The sequence below is a fragment of the Antedon bifida genome, chromosome 8, assembly GCF_963402885.1.
Source record: "Antedon bifida chromosome 8, ecAntBifi1.1, whole genome shotgun sequence".
Classification (NCBI taxonomy): domain Eukaryota; kingdom Metazoa; phylum Echinodermata; class Crinoidea; order Comatulida; family Antedonidae; genus Antedon; species Antedon bifida.
The window spans coordinates 19,167,547-19,189,732 of record NC_136233.1 but is presented as its reverse complement, the minus strand read 5'-3'; the positions used below and the strand labels follow the sequence as shown (position 1 = coordinate 19,189,732).

Sequence of the window (22,186 nt, the reverse complement as noted above, 5' to 3'; positions counted from 1 at the left end):
CATTTTTCATGTTTTTGGGGGACAATACATCTTTATGAAAAAGCACTTTACCAATCTATATCACAATCAATTAAATGATAAGTACTGTAACCTTTTCTAAATAGCTATAAATACTAATTAGATATTAATGGTAAAGTTTATCACAAGTTTAAGAATATTTACTTTTTGAAAATTGGGTAGTTCACCTCTGACCTTTCTCATTCTAATATTGATATTCTATAGCAAAATGTAATCTGGAATGTGAGAATGGATACCTTAATCCATTCCTATGCTACTGTAAATGTTACGATGATTGGTATGGCAAACATTGTAGAACCAATGGTAAGTGGTTTCCTCTTTCTCAATAATTAATTTGAGTATTGCCAAGGATTTCCAAAGTCATCTGTGTCCCGATAGATGAAAATTTATTTGTATGACAATTTTATTTTTAGTTTACAGACACCATGGACCCTTCAGGATGTAAATATCCTTTTGGGGATTTAGAGGGCCATTCCTGGTACCATGCAAAGTACTTTGTCCGCATTTGTGTATGGTATTAAAATATATCAGATCAAACCATGCTGTTTTCTTTGGTGGGAATGAAAAAAAGTCAACAACTACAATGTTCAACACACCGGGTTTAAACACCTTAATGCATTCAAACTCTGGAAACTCACCGAGGACCACTGTGCATGCAATGTAAAAGGTACCGACTGGTATGGTTTAGGGTCTGTGGGTCAGCCGAATAATTATTTATTTATATTATTATTGTATTTATCAATGATATAGGGTAACATTATTTTTTTTTTTTATTGCAAAACTCTGGTTGTGGTTCCGTATGATCTATAATCACAAGCTAAAAAATGGGTGGTTTTCCCCTTCGTTTTCATGTAAACACAAGTTGGTCAGTAATTTAAATTTTAACAATGCATCCTTTTCTTTAAAATATAGATGTATGTTTAGGAGAATTGGGAATGGAAGATGGTCGAATCACCACAATAACAGGACTTAGATTAGTGGAGATGGATTCACTACGTTTCAATAGTAATCAATTAAGCTTTACAGTTTGGTCTCGACATGCAGATTCTGTTGTGTCCCTAGAAATAATACTCCCTGTTATTACTAATCTAACAGCTGTAAGTTGGTAACAGGTTTAAATAATTTGAATTCAGTTTAAGGTCACACATATGCAAAAAGTTTTAGGTCCAATTATTTTAGAGTAAATATGTATATCTTAGCATCTGCAGACAGTGTAACGTGATTCTTGTTTAATTTTCTCAGTAATGTCAATATCTTGTTGCTGAAACATTACCTTTCATGGCCTACCAAATAATATTTGTTTTAATTATCAGAAAAGTTATCTTCAATCTCGAAGGATCACCTACAATTCATCAATTTGATTTAATTAAAATATAGTTATTGATATTATTGTAACTCAAATGTACCAATCAAACAAAAGGGATATTAAGAATAAAACTTTTATTATTAAAACGTTTATTATTGAATATTTCAGTGATGCCTAACAACGTCCTCTTTATCTTGATTATTAATTTACAGATAGCTTTGTATGGAGGAAAAACCATATCAGGAGATGATGCCAGGATTTTGAGATATTTTATTAGTTATTTTCAAGATGGTGAACAACATTATGTTGTTGGGGAGGATGATCAAATAATGTTTGTAAGTAGTACATTAGTACCAGGATTATTATACAAATAATGAACGTTCAGAATAACAGTAAGTGTCTTGGAACTAGCTGTTATGCCACTGCTGGACAACCAGCCTCTACATTTTGAAAATTACAATGCAAAAATACTGTAGAACATAGCGTTCAGCACTTAGTTTTACAATTTTTAGGGCCTGCAAAACACCCCCTCAACTGCCATTTCAAAATTCCTTTTTTCTCACATTTGTTTTTCAATAATTTGATATTAATTATTTTGCTACAGTAGTTACATATTTTAAGGTGTGTGTAAACAAGAGTGGGATAAAAATTTAGAGTAAAAATTAGCCTAGTATGCCTACTAAATCTGCTATGTATTATTGAAAATGCTTATGTTTAGTTTCCAGGAAATTTTCATTCAAGCAAAGCCCGCTTTCAAGTGTTGCCATTACCAATTTTTACAAGGAGATTGATGATCAATGGTACACATTGGCAAAACGAACAAGCAGTAAGGTTTGAGCTTTATGGATGCCCATATTTTGGTCAGTATTTCTTGCATAAACTTAAAAAAACATTACTAAATTTTATAATAAATTAACCTTTGTAATTGTACTAGTTGTCTTATTGGAATTGAAGATTAGAAAATATTATGAAATATTAAAAAAGAGAAATCAAAAGTTACCAGATACTGTTACTGAGAAGACACATTTAGGACCTGCAACAACATTCTTTATTTTTATATGCCATATAAATGCAGTAGATAGCAACTCATTTTTGTTTTGTGTAGATACGACAACAGGTGGATCTACTACTTTAAATGAGAGTGTGACCTCTAGTATGCCTACCACACTGATAACAGGTGTAGATACGAAAACAGGTGGATCTACTACAATTGCTTTACCTGAGAGTGTGACCTCTAGTATGCCTACTACCACTATAACAACAACAGGTGTAGATACGACAACAGGTGGATCTACTACAAGTCCTTTAGCTGAGAGTGTGACCTCTAGTATGCCTACCACACTGACACCAGGTGTAGATACAACAACAGGTGGATCTACTACAAGTACTTTAGCTGAGAGTGTGACCTCTAGTATGCCTACTACACTGATAACAGGTGTAGATACAACAACAGGTGGATCTACTACAAGTACTTTAGCTGAGAGTGTGACCTCTAGTATGCCTACCACACTGACAACAGGTGTAGATACGACAACAGGTGGATCTACTACAAGTGCTTTACCTGAGAGTGTGACCTCTAGTATGCCTACTACGACAATAACAACAACAGGTATAGATACAACAACAGGTGGATCTACTACAAGTGCTTTACCTGAGAGTGTGACCTCTAGTATGCCTACTACGACAATAACAACAACAGGTATAGATACAACAACAGGTGGATCTACTACAAGTGCTTTACCTGAGAGTGTGACCTTTAGTATGCCTACTACGACAATAACAACAACAGGTATAGATACAACAACAGGTGGATCTACTACAAGTGCTTTACCTGAGAGTGTGACCTCTAGTATGCCTACTACGACAATAACAACAACAGGTGTAGATACAACAACAGGTGGATCTACTACAAGTGCTTTACCTGAGAGTGTGACCTCTAGTATGCCTACTACCACAATTACAACAACAGGTGTAGATACAACAACAGGTGTAGATACAACAACAGGTGGATCTACTACAAGTGCTTTACCTGAGAGTGTGACCTCTAGTATGCCTACTACCACAATAACAACAACAGGTGTAGATACAACAACAGGTGGATCTACTACAAGTGCTTTACCTGAGAGTGTGACCTCTAGTATGCCTACTACCACAATAACAACAACAGGTGTAGATACAACAACAGATGGATCTACTACAAGTGTTTTAACTGAGAGTGTGACCTCTAGTATGCCTACTACCACAATAACAACAACAGGTCTAGATACAACAACAGATGAATCTACTACAAGTGTTTTAACTGAGAGTGTGACCTCTAGTATGCCTACTACCACAATAACAACAACAGGTGTAGATACAACAGCAGGTAGATCTACTACAAGTGCTTTGCCTGAGAGCACTGAGAGTGTGACCTCTAGTATGCCTACTACCACAATAACAACAGGTATTGATAGGTCAACAGGTGGATCTACTGCAAGTACTTTAGCTGAGAGTGTGACTACTAGTATGCCTACTACCACAATAACAACAGGTGTAAACATAACAGTTAAATCTAATTCTGGTGGCAGTTTGGGTGGTGTACCTCTGCTGACTTTATCTAATACCAATACAGATGTTTTGCCAACATGTACCTCTTCAGGTAAGTTCAACTAGTGGAGTATGTTAAGGCTGAAATATTTATAGAACACCCTTCTTACTTTACACGCCTGCTATGTATATGCATGTTTTCACAGACGACGGTCAGTCCCCTAAACTGAGCCGTTATGAACAGGAAAGTCAGTCACCGCCAAATGTCTACTGCTATAATAAAGGGTGCTCCTGGTGCTACTTCAAAAGGCTGCTTCAGCTCAACAACCAGCCAAATTTGAACGATCCCCATGTAGCGTTTTCAAGTATCCTTTCCAGGTGGTTTAGTAATTACACGGAATCCATTTCTGTTTATACAACACGCCAAATGTGTTAATTTAACGCGTTGTATAAATGGGCCCTAATGGTGTTTGTTTCTGTTTCTTCCAAACCACCAAATTTGGTACACAGTTTTCCCAATCAATCTAGCACCGGTATCCATAAATAATGCTCAGAGACAAAGTTAAACAGGAAATGCTTATGTAAATACATATTTTGAAGATATTGCCATGCTTTTTTGGTAAATGTGACACCCCTAGATGGTCAGAAATGGTACTCTCGCACATACAATTCATGATAAAATGGCACCTCTCACTAGTCTAGTTGGCCCAGAAAGGACACCCTACACGAAAAAAAAAAAATATTGCCTGCTCGCATTGATTCTTGAAACTTTTTGTTTGCTTTTGCTTAGAAGAGGAAGGAGATTTGGTATCTACCACAATTTCTTCCTATGATCCAACAGATGCAGATGTACAAAAATCAAAGATTTTTTATCGATCCGATGCACGAAGAGATGACTCGAGAGAAGCTAGTATGGTGGAGGAAGATGACTTGTGGGAAGATAGCATGGAGGAGGAAGAAGAAAGACAAGAAGAAAAAGCAGCTCCAACCATTCCTCCCCCTAGGCCATCAATTCAAAGTTTAATAAGCAGCAAAATAGAAGATCTTTCGTCCTGTGCAACTGCATTGTGCGTAAATCAAAGTGTATCCTCTGTTCATTGGGCGATAGAACAATCATCTGGTGACATCGATACAGAGATATTACTCACTTACTTCAAATTCATTGATACCCTTTTGAACAGCAGTCTGCCAACTACAAATGTAAGTTTTACCTTTACACAATTCAAGATACTCACTTCCGATAACTTTCCATTCATCTTATATTTATACAGTCAAACTGGGCTGGGATAATAGTTAATAGTTAGGTGAAATTGCTGCAAATTGTATATATAGTCTGATGATTTTTATTAAATTTTTGTTAACTTTTGATTTTTTTTTTATTTCTAGACATTATTCCACGTTCTGAAGGAAATAGACAGTCTATTGAATGTATCAAACCTACCTGTAAAACATTCTATGCAGGTAGGTTTACTTGTTTTCAATAATGTTCTCATTTTGCAATCCATACACTAGCTTCTGCCTCTTGATAGTCAATGGTACTAAAATGCTCTGATGCCAAATACTTTGGATATGCAGGTTGTACATATCACAAGTGTTACTTGACATGCAGTACCATGTTGCAGACTTTTTTTGCCAAAGTACTCATATTTTATCAGCGTTTGCCTCCAGGTTTATTATATAGGCTGTCAGTAGTATGTTGTCTTTGGTGCTCATTCAAGATATGAAAATATGGATCTTTCAGTTTTCGGCAACGTGTTGCTGGTCGCAGCCTGGACCTGGAAATCAAACCTGTGTCGAGCGACGACACACATCCCAATATCTCCATATACACGTAATGAATTAACATAATGTACTTAGGTCATTGGTTGTCAGTGGTTGTTGCAAATTAAAGATCCCTAATATTCTTTTTTATTTTTTACAGGAAGATACCAATGTAACTAGTAACCTTCTGTCAGCTGTTGAAAATGTAGCCATCAAATATTTCTTGCTTAAACCAAATGAATCCTGGATAAATGATATCAACAAATTCAGTAAGAAATTTATGTTGAGTTTTTTTATATTAACTCCTTCTTTCCCCAAAGAGAATACAGCCTAGTATTTCTGTCCTCCACACAATTCCCTATCTTGGGCTGCCTTCTGTCTACTTCCTGTTCCCTAATTTTGTATTATTTTGGACAAATTTGAGATAAATTGTGACTACTATGTGAAAGTTTAAGAGAGTTTCCAGATGTCACAGAAAAATGATTTTACTTTCTTAAATAAATGTTTAATCCTAGATGTGAGATGGGTTAATTTTGCATCTGAACGAGGAGACACGAAGATGAACTTTACAAACAAGGAGGAAGTAGTTGCAGAATTATCTACTACCAGTGTTTTAGATGCATATGGTCAGTGAATCAGATCTTTAGTGGTCTCTAATTAGTCATTTTCTCCAAGGGTTAAGGTTATCTACTGTACATAATCCTTTCCATAGCAGGGCCGTAGACACCAGTACGGTTGGTAAACTTCAACCTGACCACTTTTTCACAAGAAGCCTTTGACAACCTTGTGGCCAGCACATAATATTGTTCCTCTTGTTCTTTATTTCTCATGACTACAGCACTGTATAGAGAGAATCAAAGACAATGGTTATATTCAGGTGTTCAAACGAAATAATATTTAAAAACTCTCCCTATGGTTAGAGGTTATATAAAACCAGTATATTATATATCATATATCTTTACGCTTCCTTGTAACTTGTATCAAAGTAAAGAATTACTTTGATACTTGACCACAAAGTAGGAGTGCAGACAAAAAGCTCGCAAAGGCAGAAGATGATATTAATTTCATAAAAAAATGGTATAATGTAATATATTATAATATATATTTTTTTTAAACACTAAACTTGCATCATTACTATATGTCCAGATTATATGGTTTCCATTGTGTATAAGAGTTTGCATCTCATTCGACCAATCAAAGAGACTATTGGTAGTCATATAATGTCTGTTGCTTTTGTCAACCAAAATGGAAAGAAGCTAAATGGTGGAATCCATCTTCAGTTAAAGCTGAACCTAGTAAGTTTTCCACTTCTGATGTGTCAATTTTTGTACTTTTATACTGCTGCTGGGCAGTTAAGGGGGTTTATATGCCTGTTGAATTTATACATAAATTAATATTAGAAGATGAAGAGATATCAATTTGATCATTGTTGCACATGTACAGTATACACTTTTTCTAATTTGTACAGATTTTATTTCATTTCATTTCACACTTATGATATTAATTTATGTACACATGGACAATACAATACATACACATATGCTAATTATTACTCCTATTATTCTTTAGGTTGAGGATGGGTACACTATACCAACGTGTAATTTCTGGGATGTACATCAAAGGCAAGTACCAAGTCATAATGTGATATGTAGCATGAATGAATGGAAATTATGGTACCCAGTGGTGAGGGTACTTGCAGACAACAAAGTACTGTGTGTTAAGTTGGCATCAGGAAAAAAAGGGGTGAAGCACCTGTGTGCTTCATAGGGTTTGGTCCCACCATTTTACAAAAGCTTTCTATAAAGAAATACATTGATGAGTGAGTCAATGGTTTGAAGATAGACTTTGTGGAAAACAGAAAAGCCCTACCCTTCTCTTCCCAGCACAATATAAAAAATGTTACTCAATTAAAACTACAATTTCATACTGTTGTGTAACCCTACTCTACATTTCCAATATTTTGAAGCCTAGATTTTGACACTGTTTTCACCTCAACATTACTATATTTTCTCACTTGGTTATAAACCCACCCCTGAAAGTTCTGGGCTTTATTTGTAATTTGTATTATGACAAGTTTAATTTAATTTAAAATTTGCTTTCAACCCAGTGATTGGTCTGATTATGGCTGCCAAGTTATGTCATTCAACGATTCATGGGTCACCTGTCTTTGTAACCAGACAACCTCATTTGCTGTTTTGATGCAAGTTTCAGAGGTGATGTAAAAAAAATATATATCTATATGTATTAAAATCATCAATTCATAATCATAATAATATCCTGATAATAAAGTGTCTAATGTGGTGAAATCTGAAAGCGCTGTACATATTACAGTATTACCCCGGTCATTTTTGGATCAAACACATACAATATGCCCATGGTTCAGCAGTGGGTTTTGACCTTACCATGCATCCATTTGTATACCTGGGGAAGAGAGGAAACGCAAAGTGTCTGACCTAACAATACAAGCAATGCGACAAGCGTTTCATCAATTCACGATTTCACAATCAGTAGTCCAACGCCCGACTCACTATGTCACACGCCCTCACACATTATCTACAACTTTATAATCAACTAGACATGAAACTCGTCACTTTGACGAGTTAGTTATCCGCACCACGACAAACGCCACGTGCACGTCATACGTTGGAATATTGCACACAGATAAAGATTATGGCATTATGACAAGAACTGAAGAATATGACATGCTGTTAGTGCTGAATTTTGTGTCATATAGTATATACATGCAAACAGTATAAGCTGTATACATATTACATACAGTGTAGAATAGGTGAAATTACGGGACCCGCCATTTATTCCAATTTTTAACATGGCGACGGTATCAAAATGAAACACTTAGATAGCAATTTCTGAAGGAAATTATCTCAGGAACAACATATTAACGTGTAGAAGAAATTTGAATACGTAAAATATAGATGCGCACCCTTTTAAATGTGATGAACTATTACGCAAAATATGAAAATACGACTTTTTTTATTCAACTGGCCATATGATGACGTCACAACATCCGATTGGCAAAATGTTTACATGAATTCGTATCTACAATCCAATAGCTTCCAGAAAACGTTTTAATCGTGATTATCACATTTTATTCTTACGAGCTATTACAGATTAAAATTTACTGTAAAGATGAAATTAATGACCCACGTAATTAAAATTTTTAGGCATGATGACGTCATAAAAATTAAAATATTTTTATCTCATGCTAAAGAAAGTTGATTGACCTACACAATATATAAATGTAGGAGAAAAAGGAATACAGATAAGCGCGATGCGCTCCATTGAATGTGATGAGCAATAACGAAAGAGACAAAAATCCTATATTTTACATTCGTGTGGCCATACGATGACGTCACAATGTTTTTTTAGCCTTATTGATGCATGATCCGATATCTACAACTCATCAACTTCTAGATTTTGTAATAAAAATAAACGGTTAACGGTTTACTTTAGAAACTATGACTGTTTAAAAAAAGACATAATTTTGACGATTTTTTAAGCTTTTTCATAAAAAACGCGCACGAATTGTCTAATTCAACGTGTTCGTATGGCGTTATTTAAACTGGAAAAGGTCTAAATTGTTTTCAAAATCACTGGGAAAGGCTTGAAAAATATAATTCAAGAGAAAAAAATATGTTTTTAACGCTATGTGCGCACCGCGCGCATAAAAAATTGCGCGCCCGTGGGAATTTTTGACATGCTCAAAATGACAAGAAACGCGTAAAAAGTTGATTAGAAATTAATTTTGCGCATTTTGAAATTTTAAATGCGCGTACGCGCGTAACTTCTTGTCAAACATGCCATTTTTAATCCGTAGAAAGTTTGCCCCTGATATGACTTAAATTTTGTCAAAGTGTCAATACTAAATGACTTTTGGTTTTTAATCTATGATCAATCATTGAAATTCATAAAATTGCGCATAAGTCACGTTGCGCAACTATGACGTCATTCAAAAATAGGAGGTGCACAACTTCACGTAAATGCCCATATGTTGTCAAAGTTATGAAATGTTATGTTTACACATTTTAGAGGAACACGACTCACAAAAAGGAAGGAAGGAAAGAAGAATAATACAGAAAAAAAATATTGATCTCATACAATTACAAGGAGTTATCCGCTTGGTATACCAAGCGGATAACTAATAAATTGTCACTTTATAATCATAATGAATTACAGTATATACCATTTTCAAAGCTACAATACGTACGTTGCAACCTTCATGGAGAGCGGACAAGAATAAATTAGTGCTGCGGAAAGTGTCCTAATCCGACCAAACAGGACTCTAATTACTATTTATCGACTATATTGAGAATTATAGACGCACAGTCTCAACAAATTATATATTTTTCATGATTTATTTTGCTCTAATTTACTGGTTTTCCTAATTTTAAAACCATGACTACCAACGAGGCCAGTAGTAGACGAACCCGCAGTAGCCAACCGGACCAGCCACCTGTAGACAATGAGGTAAATATGCATACATTGCATGCATTGTTAACCAAATTGGACGCTGATATGAACTCCCGGTTTGACGCGCTAGCGTCTCAAATGAGCAAGGTGAATGCAGACATTAAAGGCATTCGAAATGATATGGCGGACTTGGAGACAGGGGTGAAGCATATGGACAACGATATTCTTGAAATTAAGGAGGAAACCATACCAAAGTTGGAGTCAGAACTTAAGGATAAAATTCAAGAGCTGAATGCTAGCAGGTTAGAGTCAGAGCTTTACAGTAAAAAAGCAAATTTATTGTTCTTTAACATCCCTCAATCCAGTGCAAGTGAGGACACGGAGAATGTCCTACGGAAGGTGCTGACCAAAGTAAACACCGCTGCTGACGATATTGAGTTTGCAAATGTCCACCGTCTGCCTACCAAGTCTGTAACGGCTACTAAGCCCATCATAGCAAAATTTCTTAAAATGAAGGATCGCGAGGCCGTTTTGAATTACATTTCTCGCGCTAAGCTGAACATTGCTGGGAAACCGGTTGTTGCTGTTCCACATCTGCCTACAGCCATGCAACAGGAACGGAAAAGGCTCATTCCAATTCGAAACAAGCTGATAGACAGTGGGAAGAACGCCAAAATACGAGTTCAAGGCACCAAGGTAGCTATCTTCGTTGACAAGGTAATATGGAAAGAGAATTTGTAAATTATTTACTATTCCATTTCAACATTAACTCATTTTTGAACTTCGAAACGCCGGACGGTAGTCGTTTTATTTGCCATTTTCAACATTTAATTTATTTCATGAACTTCCCAACTGTTTAATGAACTTCCGTACTGTTTAGAATGAGATCGTTTATTTTCCTTTTTAAGATCAATTAATTTGTTGAACTACGCAAAGCCGGCAGTACTGTATGTAGTGAGAAACTGTAAATTGTTTGTATTACCATTCTAACATTAATTAATTATTTTCATAAATTTTGAAAATGCAAGTAGTATGAGACTTCATTGATCTTTCTATCTGTCTATACGTTAAATTCAAACATAATATGGACCTTTCCCCAGTAACACATTGTTCTTGTCGTCTTCGTTTTTTACTTTTTGCCTAGATAAGTATATGTGTTTAAGTGTGTATAATATGTTATATGTTGGCATGGTACTCTTTTTACATATATTTCATTATGCGTTATACTCAATGACCTATTACATTCCATTTTATATTATTCAAGTAAATGACTAACTATTGTAATTGCTGTTCAAAAGACATTAGAAGTCATCAGTCAACGATTGTTTGTAATATTTGTAACTCGTATTACCATACACATTGTATTTATACCGATGTTAATGCTAATGAAGACTGGTTTTGTTTTCAATGTACTGGAAATGTCTTTCCTTTCAACCATTACATTGATGACGATGAATTTAAATTTGCTTTATTCAGTCTTAATAATACCCTTGAATATAATAGAATGTTAAATCTGAAATTTAATCCATTTGTCTTTAACGATGTGATAAATAACTCTAATAATTTAATTGATTATGACATACCACATTCATGTTCTTATACCTTTGATCATAACATCTCAGCTACATGTGAAAAGGACTTTTCCATCTTACATATAAATCCACGAAGTTTCAATAAAAACGTTGATCTGATTAGCACGTTCCTCACTAGTTTAAGGCATACCTTTTCGATTCTAGCTTTATCAGAAACCTGGTTTAAAGAAGATGGTTCCAATTTAATCCACATAGATAACTATAACTTGGTTAATACACCATGCTGTGGAAGAAGAAGTGGTGGTGTTGCTATCTATGTTCATAATACAATCTCATTTCGAATCCGGAATGATTTAAAATTAATTGACAAACCGTCTGAGCACTTTGATCATTCTGAATCTATCTTTATCGAAATAACAGTTCCCGGTAGGAAAAACATTGTTGTTGGCAATATCTATCGTGCTCATCGTACCAATATTGAAAAATTTTTTTATGATCTTACAAATTGTCTCACAAAAATTAATACTGAAGAAAAACAATGTTATATATCCGGTGATTTTAATCTTGACCTCCTACATTCTAATGACAATCACATTATTAATGAGTTCCTCTCTATTTTTTATAACCATAATATGTTTCCTCTTATCGATAGACCCACCAGAATTACCCCTTCAACAGCTTCCTTAATTGATAACATTTTCACTAACATTTTTACTCATTATATAAAATCGGGTGTTGTTATTGCCGATGTTTCTGATCATTTCCCTGTTTACCAAATCACTAAATCAACTCCAATTAGCAACGCAAATACTTTGAATAAAATTTCCACTCGTTTATTTAACCAAACTAGAATTCAACACTTTTTTGAAAATTTAAGCTTGGTTGATTGGAGTTGTATTACTGATCTTGATTCTTCTGACCATGCATATAATGTTTTCATCCATAAATTCACAGAGGTCTACAATGTACATTTTCCCATCTCTAAACATTCCAACAACAATTCCCGGCGTCGTTGTATTCCTCAAAAGCCTTGGATTACTTCGGCGATCCTAAAATCAATAACTCGAAAAGATAAATTATACAAAAAGTATGCAAGTAACCCTACTGAATCCAACAAAACGTCTTATGTTAATTATCGTAATAAACTTACTTCTTTAATCAGGGTTTCTAAACAGCAGTATTATGCTGAAAAGCTTGAGGAAACAAAATTTAATTCAAAACAGACTTGGAATGTTCTCAATAACATTATGGGTAGACAAAACAATAAACACATATCATTTTTTTAAATAAATGATTTACATATATCTGATTCTCAAATTATTGCTGATAACTTTAATAAATACTTTGTCAACATTGGTCCTGAATACCTGCGTAAAATTCCTCAATCTGATATTACTTTTAATTATTTTATAAATAACATAAAATCACCCGTTAACTCTCTGTTTTTTTTACCAACTGATAAAGATGAAGTACTCACAATATTCAGAAATCTGAAATCTGGTGCTAGCAGCGGTTTCGATGACATTAAACCAGATATTATTAAATCTGTTGGGGAATTAATAGCATCTCCACTTGTTCATATTTTTAATTTATCACTAGCTACCGGTATTGTCCCGGAGAAGCTGAAAATTGCCAAGATAATTCCCGTCTTTAAACATGGTGAGACTGATAAATTTAGCAATTATAGGCCCATCTCGGTACTGCCCGTTTTCTCCAAAGTTTTAGAACGCATAATTCATAAAAGACTCTATAATTATTTATCTCGATTTAATTTATTGCAAGAGAACCAATTTGGTTTCCGCCCAAACATGTCTACTGAAATGGCTGTTCTACAAGCATATGATAAAATAATCTCTGAATTAGATAAGAAAAAGCATGTTCTTGGGATATTTCTGGACCTTTCAAAGGCCTTTGACACCGTTAATCACGACATTCTCCTGTCTAAACTACAGCATTATGGTATACATGGTGTTGCCTTTGATTGGTTCAGAAGTTACCTGGCGGATAGAAAGCAATATATCTCTTTTAATTATCATAGTTCTTCTTCTTTAAACATTTGTTGTGGTGTTCCACAGGGCTCAATTTTAGGCCCGCTACTCTTTATTATTTACATCAATGATTTAGCAAACATCTGTAAACACTCCAATCTTATTTTATATGCAGATGACACTAACCTTTTAATTTCAGATAATGTTTTAAACCGTCTAGTTGATAATGTAAATTCCGATCTCTCGACTATCTCGAGTTGGTTTAAAGCAAATAAGTTATCGCTTAATGCTAATAAAACTAATTATATGATTTTTAAGAACAGATATAGTAACCGTGTTTACAATGACCTTAACATTTTCATTGATAATAATAACATCTCTCGTGTAACTAGTTGTAAATTTCTTGGTGTAATAATGGACGAATGCTTAACCTGGAATCAACATACAATCCATATTGCAAACTTAGTTTCAAAATATTCTGGTATTCTTTTTAGGCTAAAACCAATTTTACATGTCAATGTTCTATCATCCTTATACAAAACTCTAGTCCTTCCTCATATTCAATACTGCAGCTTGATTTGGGCTGACCACAATAACTGTCGCCTTGAAACTGTTTATCGCAAACAAAAGCGCATAATGCGTTTATGCACAAATTCTCAATTCCTTGAGCATTCACCACCATTATTTGCTAGTCTTAACAACTTAACTGTGTATGATATTCATAAGTTATCAAAAGGTGTTTTCATGTATAAATTTAAGAATAATTTATTACCAGCTAACTTTTCTAATTATTTTGTTAGAGTAAACTCAGTTCATAATTATGGCATCAGGTCCTTTGATACTTATCGCCCTTATAATTTTGTTACCGATATGGGTAGAAACACTGTCAGAGGACATGGTCCAATTTTATGGAACAGTATTGATGCTTCTATTCGTAATTCATCATCTGTTAAAGTATTTAAAAAGTTGTATAAAAATAATTTGCTCTTAACTTATCAATGAGTGTTACAAATATGTTTACATTTACATTGTTCTTTTGCTTCTTTTGGTTTTATCGCACTATCTTTGAGTTCATATGCCAACATGTTTAGCTAGTATTGTCTCGTCCTGTGCTTCAATTATGTTTGTATCATGTATTAATTATTTTGTTAAGGTGGCCAAATACTGTACGAGCTTTGCTCTTTTTTGGTCATCCTTCCATTTTTGCATATATTCCATTTCGCTTATATTATTATATTGGAAAATAAAAACTGAAACTGAAACTGAAACATTATTAACTCAATCTTAATTAAAATGTTTTCAGGTTTCGATTAGTGAAACGAATGAGAAGGTTTTAAGTATGATAACCCTAATTGGAGTTTCTATATCAATCATATGCCTGGTCCTTACATTGCTATCGTATATTGTGCTCAAGTAAGATTTTGATTTTTATAAACCTTTTTATCGTACGCAATCCCATTAATATATATATATATATATATATATATATATATATGAAGGGCTAGTGTTGCCCGAAAGCTCTGCTAACTTTTCTGGCTGCTTTACTTTATCGTTTTGATTTAGCCTTTCGCTTTTTTTTTTTGTATTTCCATTGAGATCCAGCCACTGATACCCACAGCATTGTCATTTTTTTCAGTAATTTGCCTTTGGATATATATATATATATAAATTAAATTTCACTGTTATTACTTCACATTAGGTTACTACACCAGAGAAACATAGCAATCCATGCCAATCTGGCACTATCGTTACTATTTGCTCATTTGATCTACGTTACAGGAATTGATGCTACGGGCAATAAGGTTTGTTTTAATCAAATCTGTTACACCTATAAACTTTTATTTTATATTTTATCCTATTTTATTCACCTAGAGGCTTGAAAAAGGAAATCATGCAGTGATCATGCAAACAAAATGCATATGCATATACTGACCATGTGATCATATGTATTTATCATGTGTAAGACATGGAGAAGACATGTATTTATCATGATAACAAAACTGATTTCCAAGAACTGACCATGTGAACAACATGAGATTGTCATGACTTTATAATTTTTCAATATTTATTGCAAACATCAATTATTATATCCAATTGAAAATTTACTTCTTTTCCACTTCTTTGTAGACTGTATGCAAAATAATAGCGATTCTTTTACATTACTTCTTTCTTGCATCGTTTGCATGGATGATGATAGAGGGCGCTTACCTATACGTGAAAGCCAGCCAGGCTCATCGCAAACCACTGACTCTCCTACATTATGCTCTAATTGGTTGGGGTAGGTTACATTATTAATAATTATTGTCATGAAAATATTGCATTTGGTTCCTAAATATTATAGGAGAGAATTTTTCTTTTTCGTTGATCCAATCAGTACTTTTCGAATGGTTGGATCAACAAAAAAGAAAAATTTTATGTTTTAGTCAACAGTTTTTTTTTATTTCGTTTTTCAACTTTTTTATATAAAAATATTTCTTTTGAAACTTCATAATTATAAAATATTTTTCTTTAAAGTGTCACCACTTTTCATAGTTGGTATAACAGTTGCTGCAAGATATAACGGATATGGAACACCTGAAGCGTAAGTTACAATTATAAACAATCAATACTAAGAGTGCAGAATTGCACGACATTTATAACAACTCTCAAAACAGCTAGAAAGGTTTGCAGAGCTTTTGGGAAACACAATCATCATTATATATAGTATATTTTTATAACATATAAGAAGGCATAATGTTTCAAATTAGGGTATGCTCAGACTCACGGTGTTAAGGTGGCATTATGTAAGCGGTGTACATATTTTTGTGTCTGGACTAGGCCGCGAATTAGCGTTAGGGGCCTTGTGTTAGATAACAAACCTAACGCCGTGAGTCTGAACATACCATAAGATATCATTTTTAATGGTATTTAGAAATTTAATTTTTTTTTTCTAGATGTTGGCTTGGCTTAGAGGATGGTGTTATATGGGCATTCGTTGCTCCAGTGCTTATTGTTGGAATTGTAAGTTACAGTGGCTTACCATCACTCACTAAGCAAAATTTAACAGAAACATAGTTACCAAGAAAAAAACACCTTACTTATGAAAACTCAGCTTACTAACTGAAAACTCCACAATTTTTATACACATTTATGACATGATACTTGTTTCTAGATTAACACACTTATAATGGTGAGAGTTATCAAGACGTTTAATTCACTGAAGACTAATGCAGATAAAGCCAGGACACCGAGAATGAGGCAAGAATAATGTGCATTTAGTATAGCTTTAAAGTCACTATTTTATGTATATCTTTGTTTTGAATGAACATAAATATTCTGCACCAGTATATCTTACTTACATCAGTGGAGAACTGAGAAAGGGTTCTACATTTTGTATGGTATTTAGGTTGTAGCTTCAGCTGATAATTCTACAAAACAAGAAGAAATACTTATGCTGTGTTCCTAAGCTATGTCTACTCCAACCAAGTCCATGTTATGCATTTCGATAAAAGCTCGGTCAATATTAATTGTATTCTATCCTAGCTCATAATGATATATAGAAATGTGTGTGATTGGTAATAATATATTTTTACTATTATCAGGGCAAATCTACGAGCTATTTTAGTGCTCCAGCCTCTACTTGGTGCCACCTGGTTATTTGGAGTGCTGTCTTTTAACTTTGTTTGGGCGCTATCTTTCGTATATCTTTTTGTCATCTGTAATTCCTTACAGGTATTGAAATATATTTACTTATTTTTTAAATATTTAATGACAAAGTCCATTCTATAAGATAAAAAGAACTGGTATAAAGCTTTCGTTTTTCACCTCGTAACTATATCTTGGCTTAAGATTTATAAATGCCACCCTTGTAGGCCTACCATTTAATAATAATAATAATAATATCCTGGATTTATATAGTGCCTAATGTTGTGAAACTTCTAAGCGCTGAACATTATTACCCCAGTCATTTTTTGTATCAAACACGTATGGAAACATACTCCCATAATGCTGCTAGTAATCAGCGCAAAGTTGTGTCTTGATCTAACCAAGTTCCCATTTATACACCTGGGTGGAGAGAGGCAAACATAAGTATCTTGCCTAAGGTTACAAGCAATGCGGCGAGAGTTGGATTCCAACCTCGATCTCACGATCAGTAGTCGAACGTCCAACACAATGCGCCACACACCTTTTAATGCGCCACATGCCAATTTCATTATATTGCTTTGTTTTCTACTTTTAGGGAGCATTCATTTTTCTACTTCATTGTGTCATGAATGATGAGGTAAACCAAACGTTTTAATGTATTCAGTACCATAGAGATACTAACAATAACTGTGAACAATGCCAACAGCAATCCTATCCTATCTCTCTAAAATATATTGTATAAATCATCTTTTAATGACTCTCTCGGCCTTGAAACATTTTAGTAAAATTCCATGATGATGGAGGACATGCATGAACCCTGATTTAAAGTCTGATAAAAGAAATGGCTACTTTAGGCACAATGTTATTTACTTACTCTAAAGCTAAAAGTTTTCCTACATTTCGATCATATTTAGGACCTTTTTAATGTTTCAGGTTCGGAAAGCCATTTTTCATCGTCTTAACAGATTTAAGGCGATTCGTCGCGGCCATCATAGTGTTCACTCAACAACAAATAGTTCATTTACTGGCACAACAGGTATGAATGTAGTATGTAATTACCAAGTTCAGTGGTCAAAGCCGGGTGCGCAGGCAGTAGCCATAAAATTGGCACAGGTTGAAGGTTCCCCCTCCCCCGCCTTTAGTTCTTTGCTCCAGTGTACACGTCAGGCATGTATATCTTTCTATAGAGTAGGTTTGAGGGTGTGCCCAGTGTACTGTCCATCTCAACATGTCGTGGGCAGATGAATGAGCACTGTTTAATGGTACATTGACATAAAAGGTCTGTACAGTATGTGCAACCAAGGTAGGATACTGAGCTCTGGAGATGAAAGAGTTTACCTGTGGCTGTGACACAATCAGTTCCATGCCCCTTAGACACCATGTGCCGCAGAGAATATGTACATAGTACCGTACGGTTGGAATTTGTAGCAGCTCATGGTCCTGTTGTTAGATTGCATTGCTGCAACTATACTCAAATAAAGTCCTGCGTACTAATAGCTAATGACAATGATTTTGGACCCATATTAATTTATGTGCATTATTATTTTTTATAGGATTGACACGGACGACAACCAGCTGGTAAAAATCTATGGAAATGCAGACAAATTATTCATCTTCATCAAAGAAATGAAAGCAATTGTACAGAGAATATACTGTATATCTCTTTTAAGTTTATTATGTATTTATTTACTGTATTTTTTTCACAGTAAAACAATAATACTAATATAAATCAAGATACAATATATTATATTTACACCGACGACAATATATTTTATAGACTGCTTTTGTTCACTCACTACTTGATTTCCTAATAAGGTTTATCGCAAATAGCGTGAGCGATGCATGATGGGAAGGGTTTGGGAGCACGACGTGCACGTATGTGATTTGTTGTTCGTGACGTTTGCTCCCAAACCCTTCCCATCATGCATTGTGTAATGACGTTCCTTGCGAAATCAAGCTATTTGCAATAAACCTTATTGTAGAAAATAATCACCTAGTCTTTACCGATCATGCTTAGGGGGCTTTCAATTGCACTATGTAACACCTTTGCGACATCTGGTCATCATGAGGTACTGTACTTTGTGAGGAAATTGCAGAAGTATGGTACTATGACGAATAGTTTTCATCCTCTGACCCTCAAAGCCTAGTAGTTTATAATTTATAACTATAATGTATAAATAACAAACTGTACTTAATATCTCATTACTACTGCACTTTCGCACCTACAATTTTCTGGTTCTGGTCAGAGCAACCAGTGTTTGAAACCTGAATTAACTCTCAAGATAATAATACTTATTGGTGCTACTGCACCTTCGCACCTACGATTTTCTTTAAGAGGTTCTGGTCAGATTTAAACCTGAATTTAACTCTAAAGTGAGTATGTGCTAAAGTTCAGTAGTGTTGTAGTTATTCTCTATTAATTACTAACTTTATTGTAAATTATGTGTTGAGCACATGATGGTTTTGTAAAATACTTTAGTGAATGTAAGAAAATGTTCTTTTATGATATAATAATCGAGTTGCCAAGTGGTTAAGGCAGTGGCAACGAGAACATAGCCATAGAATTTTAAGGTTCTCTGTGGCCAGTGGTAGTAGAACTCGGATAATGAGGTCCAGTGTACATATCTGGCATGTGTGCACTTTTAAGAACCCACAATGCATCAGTGTACTGAACACTGAAACATTTTTCTGCCCGCCACTGTCATATTCACATTTATAATAACACATTCTATTTGGCCACTCATGTTTAAGAATAACATAATTGTTCAGCACAGTTTGTTTAGCTTCTAATAGGTTGCAACTTAATCATTGTTCATGCATTTCCAGCGTATACGCCACCACGGTCGATCTGTTCCACTAGAGCTTGGATGTTGGTATCAAATAAATCGCACCTGTTTAAACAATGAGTAAACAAACTTTAATATAAACATAATGCTTGAACTAAATGCTAAACATGATCTTTTCAATGTTTATTTCCTAATAATAATGTATTCTACATTTGTATTTATATTAAAATAAATGTCATCATTATTACATTATGACAATTAGATGATCTATCATAATTAGTTTAGCATGATAAAGATAAACCGTTAAAATAGAAATCATGTTATGATCTAATTATGGAGGCTGGACCTTATCTATTGTGTGCTTTTTGTCTTATTACAGTCCAAGCTTTATTTTTACAACCCTTTGTATTCAGGGAATATTTTCATTCAAAATTTGTGCATAGCCATAATGGCTAATCAAAATATAAATTTTGTTTAGTCAACATTTTCATTAGCAATTTTTCATGTATATTTTTGTTAACAGATTTGACGCGTTAAACCGGTTTGATTATAAATCGGGACAGGTTTACAGGTATGGTACTGTAACTAATTATATGCCTGAACTAGCTTAGGCTTAGGGCTTAAGCAGGGCTAGGCATTCAAATTGAATCGCCCAATTTTGCGATATCGTTCTGCATTTGGATCGCAACTTCTGTTTATTGTGTAGCCATTGGTGATGCGTTACTGGCGAAAATAATGGTATGTGCTATTTTTTACAAGATACCATGTTCAATACATTGCTGTCAAACAATGAATATCAATGGTACATATAGAGACTTACCTAATTGGCATATCAACGGAATAAAATGGATTTTTTAGAGCATAATCTGCGTAAATTTCATAAATCTTTTTTAACAGAGTGTCAATACCAGTCTGCTTGGGGTCTGTTAATAAAATAAATTTGATTCCTGCAAAAAAAATACAAATTTATGATTTTATTAGTAAGTGGAGTTTGAAGCTTGTCCATCACTCTTAAAGCTCTGTCTACACTATCAAACTTTATGTGACAAAAAAATGGATGTGCCCATGAACATGATGTCATATCACTACCATATTTGGGTAACTAGTTTGATAGTGTATACAGAGCATAAGATCTGGAATCAAATCCTGTTTATTGGCCATTGTGTCTTTTTCAAAATTTGCATTTGCTGGTATGGGAACAATTTTTTTTCAAAAAGTCAGGAAATGTAATCATTCCTTGGGGAGAGGATGGACTTAAAAGTAATGATACATCCAAATTAATTATTTTTCATATTTGATTACAATATGTTGAAACTTCCACAAAATACCTGTTAGTGTTTGGAAGCAATGCAGTTTAAATGTATCAGTTTCAAGGCATTCAATCCCAGATGACCTTTGTTCTGGTGAAAGCTGACAACCAATAGCGTACAACCTACAGAGAAACTTTTGTTGTTTTAATTTGGATAAAAATGTTAATAGATTAAAAACTTTATTGCACTTTATTATCTGACATATTTAATGAATGGTTTTCTGCTTGATTTGTTTACTTACGAATGAAACATAGAAGCTAGCATAATTCTTTCATTTGTTGATAATTTCGGACGACCAAACTTGATTGCAATTGGATAATTCTCTGGATTTGCGACAACTTCTAGAATATCTCGTCCATCCTCCAACTGCCTTCCTTTAGCTGGCATTCCATTGATTGCCAAAACCGTGTGACCAACTATACAGTATATTAATTATTATATAAATCCATTATTAAATATTAAGAATTAGTTAGTTATTAAGTTACCATTATTATTTTTTATTTTACATTATTTCACATAAGCATCATGCTCTTATGCCTCCTGTAAAGCTATATCTACAAGTCCTAGACTAGTACAATATGCCTAGACCTAAATTAAAGTGCTAGGCCTAGGCCTAGTCCTGAGCCTGACTGACAGCCCTCCCCGCCGGACCCTACCCTGTCGATTCTCTCAATCGCAAAAGACTGTCTCTAAAAATAGAGGCCTAGCTAGCCAGTAGGACCTACCTTTGATTCCATCTCTTTGGCCAAACGAAACCACCATTCGTTCGTCATAATGTTTCAGTGTAGGTTCTAAAGGAAATCCAAATGTCTTTTCTACCTCAGTTTTTGGCTGAGTAAAGTCTGCTTGGTAAATTAAACCTCCTGCTCGATTTACAACGTAAACACTGAAGATCGCCATTTTTCGG

The 22,186-nt window shown here is 34.3% G+C and overlaps 3 protein-coding genes across 3 annotated transcripts; 2 read left to right on the top strand and 1 right to left on the bottom strand.

Annotated features, from left to right (window-relative positions):
• The first annotated feature begins 246 nt into the window (after nucleotides 1-246).
• On the top strand, nucleotides 247-18,890 carry LOC144850444 (uncharacterized). The gene is made up of 24 exons (XM_078707724.1): nucleotides 247-321; nucleotides 432-459; nucleotides 931-1,115; nucleotides 1,537-1,659; nucleotides 2,043-2,184; nucleotides 2,430-3,962; nucleotides 4,057-4,215; nucleotides 4,641-5,050; nucleotides 5,237-5,311; nucleotides 5,772-5,880; nucleotides 6,127-6,237; nucleotides 6,758-6,906; nucleotides 7,181-7,233; nucleotides 7,719-7,824; nucleotides 14,863-14,972; nucleotides 15,259-15,361; nucleotides 15,687-15,837; nucleotides 16,074-16,140; nucleotides 16,493-16,559; nucleotides 16,711-16,796; nucleotides 17,141-17,270; nucleotides 17,779-17,820; nucleotides 18,117-18,219; nucleotides 18,737-18,890. The coding sequence occupies exons 1-24, from the start codon at nucleotides 247-249 to the stop codon at nucleotides 18,763-18,765; spliced, it is 4,146 nt and encodes a 1,381-aa protein (XP_078563850.1). The 3' UTR covers nucleotides 18,766-18,890.
• Nucleotides 10,025-12,385, top strand: LOC144850445 (uncharacterized). Its single transcript, XM_078707725.1, has one exon. The coding sequence runs from the start codon at nucleotides 10,025-10,027 to the stop codon at nucleotides 10,778-10,780; it is 756 nt and encodes a 251-aa protein (XP_078563851.1). The 3' UTR covers nucleotides 10,781-12,385.
• LOC144851112 (trafficking protein particle complex subunit 4-like) lies at nucleotides 18,834-22,179 on the bottom strand. Its single transcript, XM_078708642.1, has 6 exons — nucleotides 22,005-22,179; nucleotides 21,521-21,695; nucleotides 21,298-21,401; nucleotides 20,790-20,916; nucleotides 19,156-20,074; nucleotides 18,834-18,990 (listed from the first exon to the last, which is right to left on the bottom strand). Exons 1-5 carry the CDS (start codon nucleotides 22,177-22,179, stop codon nucleotides 19,996-19,998), a joined length of 660 nt encoding a protein of 219 aa, XP_078564768.1. The 3' UTR covers nucleotides 18,834-18,990; nucleotides 19,156-19,995.
• Nucleotides 22,180-22,186: the final 7 nt, after the last annotated feature.